This window comes from Rana temporaria, chromosome 5 (genome assembly GCF_905171775.1).
Source record: "Rana temporaria chromosome 5, aRanTem1.1, whole genome shotgun sequence".
In the NCBI taxonomy this organism is placed as follows: domain Eukaryota; kingdom Metazoa; phylum Chordata; class Amphibia; order Anura; family Ranidae; genus Rana; species Rana temporaria.
In genome coordinates, this window is record NC_053493.1 from 411760997 (window position 1) to 411777048 (window position 16052).

Below are 16052 nucleotides of genomic sequence, written 5' to 3' on the forward strand. Positions count from 1 at the left end.
ATTTTTTACAGGTTACTATTTTTGAGTTACAGAGGAGGTCTAGTGCTAGAATTGTTGCACACGCTCTAACGCTCGCGATGATACCTCACATGTGGGGTTCGAACAGTGTTTACCTATGTGGGCGGGACTTGCATGCATGTTCGCTTCTGCATGTGAGCGACCGGGACAGGGGCGTTTTAATTTTTTTTATTATTATTATTATTATTATTATTATTATTATTATTATTATTATTATTATTCTTTTTTACTTAATTTTTTTACTTTTACACTTTAAAAAAAAAAAAAAATTGATCAGTTTTATGCCTATTACAAGGAATGTAAACATGCCTTGTAATAGGAATCACTGTGACAGGTCCTCTTTATGGAGAGATGTGGGGTCAATAAGACCCCACATCTCTCCTCCAGGCTGGAAAGCATTAGATCGTGAAAAAAAATTCACCGATCTAATGCTTTCAGCCGCGATTGCGGCTGTATTTACATTCTGGGTACCAGGCGTGACGTCATAACGTCGCGCCCGGTCCTCCGACGGTCATAGAGATGACTGTGACCATCTGGTCACCAATCATCTCTATGGTTCTGCAGTGAACGCCGGCCGATTCGTTCTCCGGGCCCCCGATGGCACGGGAGAGCCCGGAGAAGCACCGGATGGCGGCGGGAGGCTATAAGAACGATTAAGCGGTGGAAACGCCGCTTTGATCATTTTTATGGTGCACAGAATCGCCGGCTGAAGACGGCGATATCTGAAGACGGCGATATCTGAATGATGCCTGTGGCTGCAGGCATCATCCAGATATCACCGCGCAAAGTCGAGGACGTCCATGGACGTCCTAAGGTGAGCAAGTGGATAATGGACTACACTTTTTATAAAAAGGATGTGCATCCATCCCATGAACCAAGCCCAGTCCACCCCGTGATCTCACCGTGGGCACTGCGCCATGAAATACCGATAGATGGATCAGGAGGGTGGCCCATCCCGGAGGGCACGGGAACTCACACTATAATATACGATTCCGATGATAAATTCTAAATTAATAAAATGATTTCATATGTATCAATATATTGATATATTCCTCCTGACTTATATATAATATAGCCGGGTGATAAGTAATATTCAAGATACAAGTATGCATATTAATTCTACCTCCTATGGAGATATATCCATTCCATTCCAAAGGCATCAGAAAGTGGCAATATGAACTAATAATCATTAACCCCTCGGTATATAAGGTGGTCTATAACAAAATAAACATGATGTCAAATTATATATAACACTTTTCATACCCTTTGTTAGGGTCCTGACCAATAATGTGGATATAAATGTTTTACCTGAAAGTTTGAATGTAAAATACACTCAGGTTTAGATGGAATGTTTACTTGGATGAGATTGATTTAGGAGCATTAATGGTGTTCATAATAGTGCACCTGTGTGTATTTCAAAAAATATACCGTATATATACTCGAGTATAAGCCGACCCGAATCTAAGCTGAGGCACCTAATTTTACCACAAAAAAATGGGAAAACGTATTGACTCAAGTATAAGCCTAGGGTGTCCATCTGCTTGTCTGCGTGTCCATGCCTCACTGTGTCCATGCCTCACTGTGTCCATGCCTCACTGTGCCCATGCCTCACTGTGCCCATGCCTCACTGTGTCCATGACTAGACATACGTTTAACATGGGAGTATATAGAAGAGATGCCTAGCTTTGAAAAATGGGTGCTCCCTGGCCGTAGGTCCCCCACACAGCAAACTTTGCACACTTGTAGAGGAAGAGTGGCGCTATATGTGTGCCAAGTTTGGGGTCCAGGTCGGTACAGGGTCCCCAAATTTACCAGAGAAATTACCGTTTAACAGAAGAGTCTATGGAAGGGGTGGCCAACTTTGAAAAATCGGTGCTTCCCGGCCGTAGGTCCCATGGACAACAATCTTTGCATACTTATAGAGGAAGAGTGGGGCTATATGTGTGCCAAGTTTGGGGTACTGGGTCCCCAAAGTCCGGGTAGATCAGGTGCAAAAAGGTGACTCAATTATAAGCCGAGGGGGGCATTTTCAGCACAAAAAATGTGCTGAAAAACTTGGCTTATACTCCAGTATATACGGTACATATAATCAGAAATAAGTGATTGATTGAAGAAATATGTTATCTGTACAAACTGTGTCATCCTATGAACCAGATTCACATTTCTCACCATATTTTACCAGATTCTGCTCAGATTTCCTGTAATACGATCATTTTACACGTCTCCTAAACCCCCCAGAGATCTTTATACGACCTTTCAATACACATAACCCAACATGGAGGGGCTCAGTGAAGGTGGTGGTGAAGGTGTGGAGATGTCTGATCGGGTCACACAGATCATAAAAGGACAGCTGCCCGGCCTCATAATCCACATAGATCCTGACTCTGTTACTGGAGAGATCGGGAGATATGATAATTTTTTTATTGTCATGAAATAGAAAACACCCACCACTATACCTGAACAACCCCCAGGACTTGTTATTATATCCAATCCCTGACTGCTCTACTCCTCCTCTCCTCGCTATACTGGAATAACACATCCCAACAATGCAATTTTCGGACTTTCTGACATCCACTTCCCAGTAATGTCGCCCAGAGGAAAAATTCTGACTGCTTAATACCTGGGACCAACCCTGAAATCTCTCCGGTGTTTCTGGACGATTCTGCTTTATATCTGACCAGGATACAGTTTTCATGTCATCTGATATCTGTAGCTTATTATGAGCTGTGTTCACATCCAGTAATATGTCTGAAGCTTCCTGTATATAGAAGGATACATTTACCTCTTTTATTATATCAGATAACCCTTTATGTAAGGTGTGTGAGATTCCAGACACATCCAGATCCCCTCCATCATGGAGGAGTCTATCATGTCTCTCTCTGTCCTCATTATCTCCCTCCTCAGTATCACACAAGTCCCCTGTGTCTGATTCCTGTAGGACAGTCAGTGGGTCAGTCATGTTACACAGCTTCTCAATGTCCTCCATCTTCCTGGACAGATCCTCCTTCTTTATTTCCAGCTGATGGATCAGATCAGACAATGAGATCCGCTCTTCCTGGCTGGAGATGTTCCTCCGCACTCTCTTCTCCAGGTCATCCAGATGTCTCCTGAGCTCTATGAACAGGGCAGTGACTCTCTCTGTTAGACCGGCTGATTTTTCTTGTACTTTTCTCCTGCGGTCCTGCAGACTCTGGACTCTTTTCTCCGTCTCCTCTCTCTCTGTCATCAGTTTCTGCAGAACATTTCTCAGTTCCTGTTTCTTCTTCTCAGAGGCCTCATCCAGAGTCTCCACCTTGTGTCCCCGGTGTTCTCCGGCCAAACTGCAGGACACACAGATACAGACAGACTCCACATTGCAGTAATATTCAAGAAGTTTTCTGTGGATGGAGCATTTCCTGTTCTCCATGGAAGTGGTGGGATCAGTTAGGACATGTTCTGGTGCCTTTCTGTGGACTCTCAGGTGATTATCACACAGAGAAGCTTCACACATCAGACAGGATTTAACAGCAGGCACAGGAGAGTGATAGCAGTAAGTACAGAAGATTTCAGTCTTCCCTTCTTCCAGCTGAGTAGATCGGAAAGCCCCCACTATGTTACGTAGTGTTATGTTCCTCTGCAGTACAGGCCGATCCCGGAACTCTTCTCTGCACTCAGGACAGGAATATCCTCCAGACCCCTCCTGTGTATCCAACACACGATCAATACAGACCCGGCAGAAGTTGTGGCCACATCTCAGGTTTACAGGATCTGTATAAATGTTCAGACAGATGGAACAGTCCAGTTCCTGTCTCAGATCAGCAGACGCCATCGCTGATAGCAGAGAGAAATGAAACTAAAAAGTCTCCGACAACGAAAATCTAAAGGTCGTCTCACATTTCTCGGCACAGGGTGGGGCTGAGCTGGTCTTGCAGCTTTTATATTGAGGAAGTTAGTAGAAAAAGAAAATGTTTATAAATTAAAGGGATTTAATCTTACATTTGTGAATACATCTCCGCTTTTTTTTACACATTGACTTGATTTTAAACTTTAAATTGCATCTGCAGACAAGGCACAAAACTGTCTGCTTGATTCAGAAAGCTGCATGACAACCAGGCAACTAATATTTGAATAATTGAGGTCCTCAATGGCAGCTTTTTGATTCTCTTTAAAGCAGACCTCAACCCAAATGTGGAACTTCCGCTTTAAGCACTCCTCACCCCCTTACATGCCACATTTTTTTTGGGGTGGGGAGCAGGTACCTAGTTTTGACAGGTACCCAGCTCCCACTTCCACTTGGCCACTTAGGTGACTCCTCCTCTCCCTCTCCCACCCTGCAATTTCCTGAGACACGTCACAGGTCCCAGAAGATTGCCTGGCCACTGAGGAGGCGCATCGCAGATGTCCAGTGTGCACCTGGCTGTGAAGCCGCAAATACCGCCTGGTAACACAAGGTCTTTAGCCATGCATTCAGCTCTCTAATCACAACCAGTCTTTCCTGTGTTGCACATGGCACGGGCAATATTTCAGAAAATATCACCTTGGAGGTCCTTCTCTTCAACTTGCAGTCTAGTTCTTTAAATTGTTTTTTAAGAATCCTCCACCTTCCATATATTCTGTCATTGTTTCAAACGTAGACCAAGACAGCTGGGTGATGCCCAGTCCCTCCAAGTAATTCATCAACCCGTTCCACCACATTACACCATATTACACCATTTGACAATATTTCCAAGATGTCCAGACAATGTCCCATCAATATAGTCTTCAGTATTGGCAGTCCAGCCCAGCAGCTTGCTATGGGGGCACCCGAGCTGAGCTGCAGCTCCGTATGTCCATTCAGACATGCAGCTGCTGTTCGGCCCCGCCCCCTCTCCCCCGATTGGCTAACTGACTTTGACAGCCGCGGGAGCCAATGGCACAGCGGCTGTTCCCCAGCCAATCAGCAGCAGAGTCCCAGACGGCTGAGGGAATTGTGGACATTGCTGGATAGAGAGGGGGTTTAGGGAAAGTATTAGGGGGTGCTGGGGGGGCTGCTACACACTTTTTTTTTATCTTAATTCATAGAATGCATTAGGATTAAAAACAATGTGGCTTTACAACTCCTTTAACCACTTAAGGACCGGACCAATATGCTGCCTAAAGACCCAAGGTGTTTTTACAGTTCGGGACTGCGTCGCTTTAACAGACAATTGCGCGGCCGTGCGACGTGGCTCCCAAACAAATTTGGCGTCCTTTTTTCCCCACAAATAGAGCTTTCTTTTGGTTGTATTTGATCACCTCTGCGGTTTTTAGTTTTTGCGCTATAAACAAAAATAGAACGACAATTTTGAAAAAAATGCAAAATATTTTACTTTTTGCTATAATAAATATCCCCCAAAAACATATATAATTTTTTTTTCCTCAGTTTAGGCCGATGCGTATTCTTCTACCTATTTTTGGTAAAAAAAAATCGCAATAATCGTTTATCGGTTGGTTTGCTCAAAATGTATAGCGTTTACAAAATAGGGGATAGTTTTATTGTATTTTTATTTTTTTTATTTTTTTTACTACTAATGGCGGCGATCAGTGATTTTTTTCGTGACTGCGACATTATGGCGGACACTTCGGACAATTTTGACACATTTTTGGGACCATTGTCATTTTCACAGCAAAAAATGCATTTAAATTGCATTGTTTATTGTGAAAATGACAGTTGCAGTTTGGGAGTTAAACACAGGTGGCGCTGTAGGAGTTAGGGTTCACCTAGTGTGTGTTTACAACTGTAGGGGGGTGTGGCTGTAGGACTGACATCATCGATCGAGTCTCCCTAATAAAAGGGATCACTCGATCGATGCGCCGCCACAGTGAAGCACGGGGAAGCCGTGTTTACATACGGCTCTCCCCGTTCTTCAGCTCCGGGGAGCGATCGCGACGGAGCGGCTATAAACGAATAGCCGCGCCGTCGTCCCGGATCGCTCCCCGCGGGAACCCGACCGCCGCATGTCGTGGGGGGGGGGGGGGTCCCGATCGGACACCCGACCCGCGGAAAGGCAGGGATGTACAGGTACGCCAATGTGCCTGTCCGTGCCATTCTGCCGACGTATATGTACATGCGGCGGTCGGGAAGGGGTTAAAGTGGTTGTAAACCCACTTTATGGACTACTGCCTATAGGTAAGCATAGAATAAGGCTTACCTATAGGTTGTGGAAATATCTCCTAAACGTGCACCGATTAGGAGTTATTTCACTTGTAGTCTGTCGTAAATACCAATAGCGCATGCGCGGGGAAGAAACTAAAGTAAGTGCCGTTTCTTTCCTAGCTTGTGCCGTGAATCATGGCTCCTGTGATGTCACGCGGCTCCGGTGAATCACAGAGCCGGAGTCCGTGGCCCGGAAGGAAGAGGGGCCAGAAGACGGACGCTGCCTACTCTAGGGACATCGCTGGATTCTTTTGCAGGTAAGTGGCACATAATGGTCTAGAATGCGGTGCATACTAGCCCATTATGCTTTTCATTTGCAGGCTTTGCAGGGGGCTAAAGAGGAAGTAAAACCCATCAGGGTTTACTTCCTCTTTAAGCTCAAAGTTAAGTTCACAGGCCTCTTGAACCCGAAAACCTCAACCCTACTTGAGAAGTTGGAGGTTTTAGCTAGACAAGTAGGTAATATAGTGTAATTGTGGGAGGTCAGGGCCTCACCCAAAGCTCTTTTACGATACCCACATTGGGTACCATCTTGGGTCAATGCACCTGATCTTGCACTTCTACATCTTAGCGTGTGTGAAAATGCTCTACTTCCCGTGGCTTCCAACCACTCTCAGTACACTACTCCCAATGCTTTTATACCCCTCTAACAGGACATGAGTCAGCTAAGGGCTAACACACCCAGGGCTGCTAATAAGACAGTACAGCCAGCCCTCCTATACCAGGCCTGGGCACCATCAGTTAAAAAGGGGGGCCCGAGCAGCGGGGGCCCACTGTGCTGTCCCATTGCAGCCACCATTCCTCTTCTGTCTCCCCCTGCAGCACTGCCAGCTTCTCTTCCTCTTTCGCCCTTCAGCAGCACTGCAGGTGGATAGGTCCTAGGACATGCACCTCTTCCATCCGATTTATGAGTCCCCCATTTCCCCCTTTCCCCCCGCAGAACTTCCAGCTTCCCTTTTGGCCAGGAAGGGGGGGGGGGGCCCTGTTAAGTAGGCTGTTTGGGGCCCCAAGATTTATAACAGCATCTCTAAACACACCACTGCACGCAGTTGACCCCATAGCTCCCAGGCATTAACAAACATAAACATCCAGTGTAACAGTTGGCACCTGCCAACACATTGCACAAGACGAGACCAGATACAAGAATGTTTGCAATCAAATGCTGTTAACAGGGTTTAATCATTAGCTGGGTCTGTTGGGAGGATTTGGAACAAGCTGTTCACGATGAAGAGCTCCAGTGAGAGCAGCCAGGACCATTCGCATCAAGCCCCCAGCAAAGAAGACACGGGCGAAGTACTGACCATTCAAGGTTTCCAAGGATCCGGCCTCTACTGAAGAGCAGGTAATTGCATTCTTTATGGAAGGTGACCATACTGTACCTACTTGTAGCACTACCCCCCAAGGAGCTGCTGGTTGTTTTTGGGTGGCATGTTACCTTATGGCTCCTCCGCCGTCTTAGGGGTGTATGGTGCATATAGCAGTAAAGGAATGTCCACGACAGGTGTCTTTTCTGTGCTCTTTATTACCCAGCCGGGTAAACTTGTGGTGAAAGGATAGAGTTGAAGGAAGAAGGAGAACAGCAGATTCAGGCGTAGTATTTGGTAACAGTCCTGCTCCCACGTGTAACACTTGACATGTTAAGGACCGATACTAGTGACGCTTTACCCACTATCTACCATACCCCAACCCCCTTATAACTTACCCCACAAACCCAATGATACAAGGGACCGCGTTGTGGAGTAAAATTGGCCTTCCGGCCTTCTTTATTTAACCATATAAAACTTTAACATAAATAACCGTTTAATTAACTTTTAAATAACTATATACACATTTTCAAACACTTGGTGGTCTAGAAGACCACCCCTCTCAACTTGGACACTGGGACAACAATTATTACCTAGGCCTCAGTCGCGAGACACCGACTCAGAGGCAGTATAACCGTCCTCAGTGACCCAAGGCCCCATACACACGATAGAATCCATCCGCTGAAAAATCCCAGCGAATGGGTTTCAGCGGATAGATCCTATGGTGTGTACACTCCAGCGGATCTGTATCCGTGGATATTTATCCCCTGGGATGGATTTCCAGCGGATAAATATTTGATGACATGCTATCAAATCTATCCGCTGGAATCCATCCCAACGGATGGATCCGCTGGTCTGTACAGACTCACCGGATCCATCCGTCCGAAGGGATCCCCCGCATGCGTCGTAATGATTGAACGCATGCGTGGAATTCCTTATATGACAGCGTCGCGCACGTCGCCGCGTCATAATCGCGGCGACGGCGCGACACGTCATCGCCAGAGGATTTCGGCGCGGATTTCGATTCGATGGTGAGTACACTCCATCGCATGGAAATCCGCGCAAATCCTCGAGAGGATTTATCCGTGGAAACGGTCCGCTGGACCGTATCCGCGGATAAATCCTCTCGTGTGTATGGGGCCTAACACTTTAACCCCTTCCTGGTTAACCCACGTCAACCGAAAGGTACCCAATAACCCCCATACCACTTATGGGTACAACCTTTTCCTACCCCAACTTCCAGCCTTTTCTCGTTTTACAGAGACCCAAAACCGCCTGCTAAAAGGCCTAAAACCAGGGAGGGTGGGTGGGCAGCTTCTTCCTTTGCTTGTAAATGGAGGAGTGACGAAACGTCACTTCCTCCACGCCAGAGACCTCTACCGCCCCCGCCCCACTAACAGCCAGCCCCTCTTCTCCTTCTAGAGGAGCCTATCACTTGCGGCCAGTCCCACCCTGTCATGCCGCCCCTCCCCCAAACTTTGTTTGCTCCGTGCCTCTCTTTCTGCGCCACTCCTGCTTGAGTAGACTTAGCGTATCTGGACAGGCCTCTCTCACTGACCTGGCAGCCAGAGTATCACTCGATCCTTTAGGGAAAAGTCTCTGCCACAGGCCCTCTCTGTGCTTGTAATTACCGAGACGATCCTCCTTGATAGAATTAAGCCTGGATCTCCTTCTGACAGTGTTCCGACTGAGTGGTGTCCAGCTACCTTGATCCCCGGTGGTTTGTCGAGATCCTTTTGGATCGCCAGCCTCTCATTGGCTCTCCTCAGATGGACTCCCTTCCGAACAGCTATACCGCTTGGGATCTTCAGATGGGAACCCAGCCGACTACTGGGCTCCCCGCCACAGCTTAAATGTTCCCGGACCAACATGGTCCCGGAACCAGGAACACCACGTGGCACGCACGCCCCGGCCTGGTAGGCCATAACCCCGGGGCGCCGTGATGTAGTCACCCTAAAGGTGAGTGGCGCAATCAGGGCCGCCATCAGGGGGGTACAGGCAGTACACCTGTAAGGGGCCCGAAGATCCCCAGGGGCCCGGATGGCAACCCCCTTAGGCGGCAGCACCCCCCCCTCGGTTCTCTGCTCCAGGGGGCCCATGCCTGAAGCTGTGTAAGGGGCCCCAAAATTCCTGATGGCGGCCCTGGCCGCACTTGAAGAAGAAGAAGACGAACCCAGACTAAATGGCGTCTGCCCCATAAATACCCTCCCCCAGCATGCACAGCGAGGAAACTCCCTCCTGATTGGCTGCTAGGGAAGAGCACCCAAGTCTCGACTCCACTGTTGCCATCTGTCGTCCTGCGGTGGAACAACAGAATGAGCCCACAGCACAGTCAAGCTGAGACAGAGACCCTGTTTTGAACACATTAACTGGATCAGAGTCAATTAACGCTCTGATCCCCCTCTACATTTAAATGGTACCGGTACTTGGAAGTAACCAGGCGCTACATACTATTCCAGTTTTATAACGGCATTAACACCGAATTCCTGATGTTGTTCAGTTCATCACTTTAGGTGATCATTTACTGTGTATTCCTCCAATCCATGTGTGTGGTCTCCAAAAAATCAATTGAAGAGCAATTGTAGTCTTTGTAATGTACAGCATATATACTTTATACAGTTGTAGCGCCCTGCTCCTGATGAACAGGCGCTGCCTAAAATTTAATGGGAGTCTGAGCTGTTATTTGGCTCAGACCAGAGTGATTAAAGGCAATTTAGCCTCTGTTCTAGGCATGGCTGTGCTGGGAGTGATCCACCATTGATCGCCTGGGGGTGTTATTACCACCCTAGGCCAAGGGTGGCAGCAGCCAGGTCATGGTATATTGAGTGTCCCCCTCAGTAATGAATTAGTGGGAGTGGTTACCCCGCTGTGCATGCTGGGAGGCGTATTTAAGGGACAGACGCCATTGGTTTGGGGTCCGTTCGCGCCTCGTGGCCTGCCTGGCCGGAGGTGCGTGTTGTGAATTCTAGCTCCTGGACCACGTTGGCCCAGGGCTGTGCTTTCGTCTGGGGGTCCAGTTGTCTGACTGGGGCCCGTACTGCAGAGGTGATCCTGTGCTGTCCGTCCTGCGGGAGGAAGCCACTTGATGAAGGAGACCAAGGGAGAACCTATCCTGGTAAAAAAATTATTCATAAAAATGCCATAAATCTATCCCCTATTTTGTAGACGCTATCAGCCAGATTCACGTAGAGCGGCGTATGTTTAAGCGGGTGCAGCGCATCTCATATGCACTACGCCGACGTAACATAGAGAGGAAAGTACAGTATTCACTAAGCACTTGGGGCCAGATTCACGTAGAAGTCGCAAGTGCCTGATTCACAAAGCACTTGCAATGAAAACCTACGCTGGCGGCCTCAGGCATAAGCCCGCGTAATTCAAAGGGGCGTGTGCCATTTAAAGTAGGCGCACTCCCTCGCCGGACCTACTGCGCATGCTCCGTTCTGAAATTCCTGCCGTGCTTTGCGCGAACTGACGTCATTTTTTCGAACGGCGACGTGCGTAGCGTACTTCCGTATTCCCGGACGTCTTACGCAAACTACGTGAATTTTTAAATTTCGACGCGGGAACGACGACCATACTTTATACAGCACATACGTGTGCTGTGTAAAGTTAGGGCACCCAAAACGACGACTAAATTTGCGACGGGAAACTAGACTAGCAGCGACGTAGCGAACGCGAAAAACCGTCGTGGATCGCCGTAACTCCTAATTTGCATACCCGACGCTGGTTTACGACGCAAACTCCCCCCAGCGGCGGCCGCGGTACTGCATCCTAAGATCCGACAGTGTAAAACAATTACACCTGTCGGATCTTAGGGCTATCTATGCGTAACTGATTCTATGAATCAGCCGCATAGATACTCTGAGAGATACGACGGAGTATCTGAGATACTCCGTCGTATCTCCTTTGTGAATCTGGGCCCTACTCCCTAAGTTACGGCGGCATAGCGTAAATGGGCCGGCGTAAGCCCGCGTAATTCAAAGTAGGCTGGTAGTGGGCGTGTTGTATTGAAATGAATCGTGACCCCATGTGAATGCATGGCCGAAAGAACGGCGCATGAACGCGCATGCTCAGAATCACGTCGCAAATACTCCCTACGATACGACGTCTCAATGCGTACGACGTGAACCTAACTTACGCCCAGCCCCATTCACGTACGACTTACGTAAACTACGTAAAATCCGACGGCACTTCCGTCGTCCATACCCTAAACGACTTAGACCACCTTTTTGGTGGTTTAACTTTACGCCGGAAAAACGCCTTACGTAAACCACGTAGATTACAGCGACGGGCGCAAGTACGTTCGTGAATCGGCGTATCTAGCTCATTTACATATTCGACGCGTAAATCAACGGAAGCGCCCCTTGCGGCCAGCGTAAATATGCACCCAAGATACGACGGCGTAGGAGACTTACGTCGGTCGTATCTTGGCAAAATTCAGGTGTATCTCATTTTAAGGATGAGCGCATAGATACGACGGCGCACATTCGGACTTACGACGGCGTATCTACTGATACGTCGGCGTAAGTCTCTGTGAATCCGGGCCTATAACTTTTGCATAAACCAATCAATATACATTTATTGCGATTTTTTTTTTACCAAAAATATGTAGAAGAATACGTATCGGCCTAAACTGTGAAAAAAATTTTTTTTAGATATTTTTGGGGGACATTTAATATAGCAAAAAGTAAAAAATATTCAATTTTTTTCAAAATTGTCGCTCTATTTTTGTTTATAGCGCAAAAAACAAAAACTGCAAAGGTGATCAAATACCACCAAAAGAAAGCTCTATGTGTGTGGGAAAAAAAGGACGCCAATTTTGTTTGGGAGCCACGTCGCACGACCGCGCAATTGTCAGTTAAAGCGACGCAGTGCTGAATCGCAAAAAGTGGCCCGGTCCTTTAGCTACAAAATGGTCCGGGGCTGAAGTGGTTAAGTAAAGAATTTGAGTCACAGACCGCTATAATAGGCGATATCAACATGTCTGTTCCAGAAAATGGGATTCTCCACAATCCTCGCTCTGTTGGTCTTCATCACCATCCACTTTATCATATCATGGTGGAGACAGCACAGACGATACAGGTCACTGCCCCCCGGACCCACCCCGCTGCCCTTCCTTGGCACCCCGATGTATATGGATCCGCTAACTGCCGATAAAGATTACACCTTGGTAAGTAGCTGTACAGAACGAAAAAATGTGTTTCGCTTTGTTTTGTTTTGATTCGTTAGTTTCATTAATTTAGTTAAACTTGTTTAATTGTTTTTTTGTAATTAATTTAATTTATTCAAATTCAAATCAATTCAAATGTTTTGAACTCCATTAGAATTAGAATCAAATTCTATTCAAAATTAGAATAGAAAAAATAAAATGGAATTGAAAGAATATAACCATCTTCTGAAATAACATTTTTGAATAGAATACATTTGAATAGAATAGAAAATGAGAATAGAAAAGAATAGAATAAAATAGAAAGAATATACCGTAAATACTCAAGTATAAGCCGACCCGAATATAAGCCGAGGTACCTAATTTTACCACAAAAAATTGGGAAAACTTATAGGTAGATTCAGAAAGAGTTAGGCCGGCTTATCAGTAGATAAGCCGGCCCAACTCAGAATCTACGCCGACGTATGTTTAAGCGTATGCTCAAACAGAGATACGCTTAAACATATCTAAGATACGATGGCTTGCGCCGTCCTATCTTAGATTGCAATATTCCGGATGGCCGCTAGGTGGCGCTTCCATTGCGGTCGGCGTAGAATATGCAAATTAGTAGACCGGCCGACGCAGTACTTTTACGCCGTTTACGTAAGAGATAGGCCGCGTAAAGTTAGAGCTAGGCCCTAGTTGGAATAGTAATGTCAAGTATGGCCTCCGTTTCCGAGTCGGAATTCAAATTTTACTTAGCCGCAATGCACACTGGGAAATGTAGGCGCCCGGCGCATGTGCAGTAATAAAAAAAAAGGGAAAAACGTGAGGTCAAGCCCCAATAACATAAAACACGCCCCCCTCAAAAACATTTGAATTAGGCGCCCTTACGCCCGCCGATTTAGGCTACGCCGCCGTAACTTAGCAGGCAAGTACATTGTGAATCATGTACTTGCCTCGCTAACTTACGGCGGCGTAGCTTAAATTCCTTAAGCTGCGCCGCCGCAAAGTTGCGGCAATGTACGTGAATCTACCCCCTATTGACTCGAGTATAAGCCTAGGGTGTTCATCTGCATGCCTCACTGTGCCTCACTTTGCCTCACTGTGCTCATGCCTCACTGTTTCCATGCCTCACTGTGTCCATGACTAGACTGACGTTTAACATGGGAGTCTATGGAAGGGGTGCCCGGCTTTGAAAAATCGGTGCTCCCCAGTCGTAGGTCCCCTAGACAACACATTTTGCACACTTGAAGAGGAGAAATGGGGCTACATGTATGTCAAGTTTGGGGTCCAGGGGACCTACGGCCGGCCGGTACCGCTTCCCCAAAGTCCAGGAGATCAGGCGCAAAAAGGTGACTCGAGTATAAGCCGAGGGGGGCATTTTCAGCACACAAAAATGTGCTGAAAAACTCGGCTTATACTCAAGTATATACGGTAACAATATAATCGCTTTCCGAAATTACAATTTTGAATAGAATAAACTCGAATAAAAAATAAAATAGAATAGAATAGGAAAAAAATGGAATAGAACAAATATAATGGAATCGAAAGAATATAACCATCTTCTAAAATTCAATTTCTTATTCTGATCTATTCTATTTTCTTTTCTATTCAAATTTATTCTATTCAAAATTTTAATTTCGGAAAGAATTTCTATTCTTTTAGTTTGCATTCTGTTCTGTTTTACTCTATTCTATTCTATTATTTTTCTCTTGTATTCCATTATTTTAACCTCTTCAGAAATTCAAAAACTATTCAAATTTTGTCTGAAATGTAATCCATTATTTTGGATTTGTTTAAGTTTGTTACCTTTTTGTAATTCAAAAATTTGGATACATCCGAATAACAACAAATGTGTCCGCATTTTAATTCGGAACGAAAACAAACGGTTAGGATCTAACCAGCGTCTGAGAAACTGTACTTGGTGGTTGTGCAAAATTTCTTTCTTGAACCTGCTGACAGATAAATCACCATCTATAGCAGCAGACCTCCTCAGTGAGCATCCAATAAGGTTCCATTGTCTAGTACAGACATTTGGAATTGGCAGCTTTTTGGATGGCAAATTTTTTTTCAAGTGAAAATCTGAACCGGAAAGCAGAAAAGCAGAACGGGATAATATAACAGCGATTTCGAAAATCAATACGGCAAACAGACTTGGAAGCTTTTTTAGAGTATCTTATTCTACTACTGTCTGTTAGAAATATAATTGAACCATTTCATATACAAGTCCAAATACATTTTAAAGTTTAAATGTATTTTATTTTTAATATGTGATCAGTCTTATTCATACTTTCCTTTATTTTTAGGTCTAGAATTTCTGTCATCATGATGAGATTATTTACATATACACTGTCGATATTCTTTTTGCCCCGATGATGAAGGGAGGTACTTTATAACCCATGAAAAGTGTTGGTTTAGTATCTTTGAGTTCTATGATGAACTCAGATAATCAGTTTGGTTGCTATTCTCTGCACTTTCTCCAGTTCCCCAATTTTATTCTTTTTGAGAACTGATGCCCAAAACTGAACTGCATATTCCAGATGAGGCTCTTTCTCTTGTTCTCTCTCTCTCTCTCTCTCTCTCTCTCTCTCTCTCTCTCTCTCTCTCTCTTTCTTTCTTTCCCTCTATTTCCCTCTATTCCCCTCTCTTTCTCTCTCTTTCTCCCTCCCTTTCTGTCTCTTTCTCTCTCTCTTTCTTTATCTCACACTCTCTCTCATATATATATATATATATATATATATATATATATATCTCCCTCTTTCTCTCTCTCTCTCCCTCTCTCTCTCTCTCTTTTTCCCTCTCTTTCCTTCTCTCTCTCCCTTTCTTTCTTTCCTTCTCTCCCTCACTCTCTCTCTTTCTATCTCTCTTTCTCTCTCTCTCTTTCCCTCTCTTTCCTTCTCTCTCTCCCTTTCTTCCTTTCCTTCTCTCCCTCACTCTCTCTCTCTTTCTATCTCTCTTTCTTTCTCTCTCTTTCTTTCTCTCTCTCTTTCTCCATCTTTCTCTCGTTCAAACTGGTGCCCAAAACTGAACTGCATATTCCAGATGAGGCTCTTTCTCTCCTTCTCTCTCTCTCTTTCTTTCCCTCTATTTCCCTCTCTTTCTTTCTCCCTCCCTTTCTGTCTCTTTCTCTCTCTCTCTTTCTTTATCTCACACTCTCTCTCTCTCTCATATATATATATATATATATATATATATATATATATATATATATATATATATATATATATCCCTCTCTCTTTCTCTCTATCTCTCTCTTTCCCTCTCTTTCCTTCTCTCTCTTTCCTTCTCTCTCTCCCTTTCTTTCTTTCCTTCTCTCCCTCACTCTCTCTCTCTCTTTCAATCTCTCTTTCTTTCTCTCTCTTTCTCTCTCTTTCTCTCTCTTTCTTTTTCTTTCTCTCTCTCTTTCTCCCTCTTTCTCTCTCTTTCT

General features: G+C 45.4%; 2 protein-coding genes across 4 annotated transcripts in view; one reads left to right on the forward strand and one right to left on the reverse strand.

The window, feature by feature from the left end:
• Window positions 1-2033: 2033 nt before the first annotated feature.
• On the reverse strand, window positions 2034-3862 carry LOC120941568 (E3 ubiquitin-protein ligase TRIM39-like). The gene has a single exon (XM_040355045.1). It carries the CDS (start codon window positions 3824-3826, stop codon window positions 2228-2230), a length of 1599 nt encoding a protein of 532 aa, XP_040210979.1. The 5' UTR covers window positions 3827-3862; the 3' UTR covers window positions 2034-2227.
• Window positions 3863-7158: 3296 nt separating this feature from the next.
• Window positions 7159-16052, forward strand: part of LOC120941569 (cytochrome P450 2C29-like) — a 47637-nt gene continuing 38743 nt past the window's right edge. Inside the window, exons 1-2 of one of the 3 annotated variants that reach the window (XM_040355049.1) lie at window positions 7159-7514; window positions 12470-12646. In XM_040355049.1, the coding sequence (XP_040210983.1) occupies window positions 12473-12646 (174 nt within the window). In that variant the 5' untranslated portion in view covers window positions 7159-7514; window positions 12470-12472. The remainder of the gene's footprint in view (window positions 7515-12469; window positions 12647-16052) is intronic. The other 2 variants (XM_040355047.1, XM_040355048.1) reach the window with 2 other exon arrangements.

Bases quoted from the DNA above. Each gene is read 5' to 3' on its own strand.
- LOC120941568 (XM_040355045.1), bottom strand. From the start codon at position 3,826: ATGGCGTCTGCTGATCTGAGACAGGAACTGGACTGTTCCATCTGTCTG.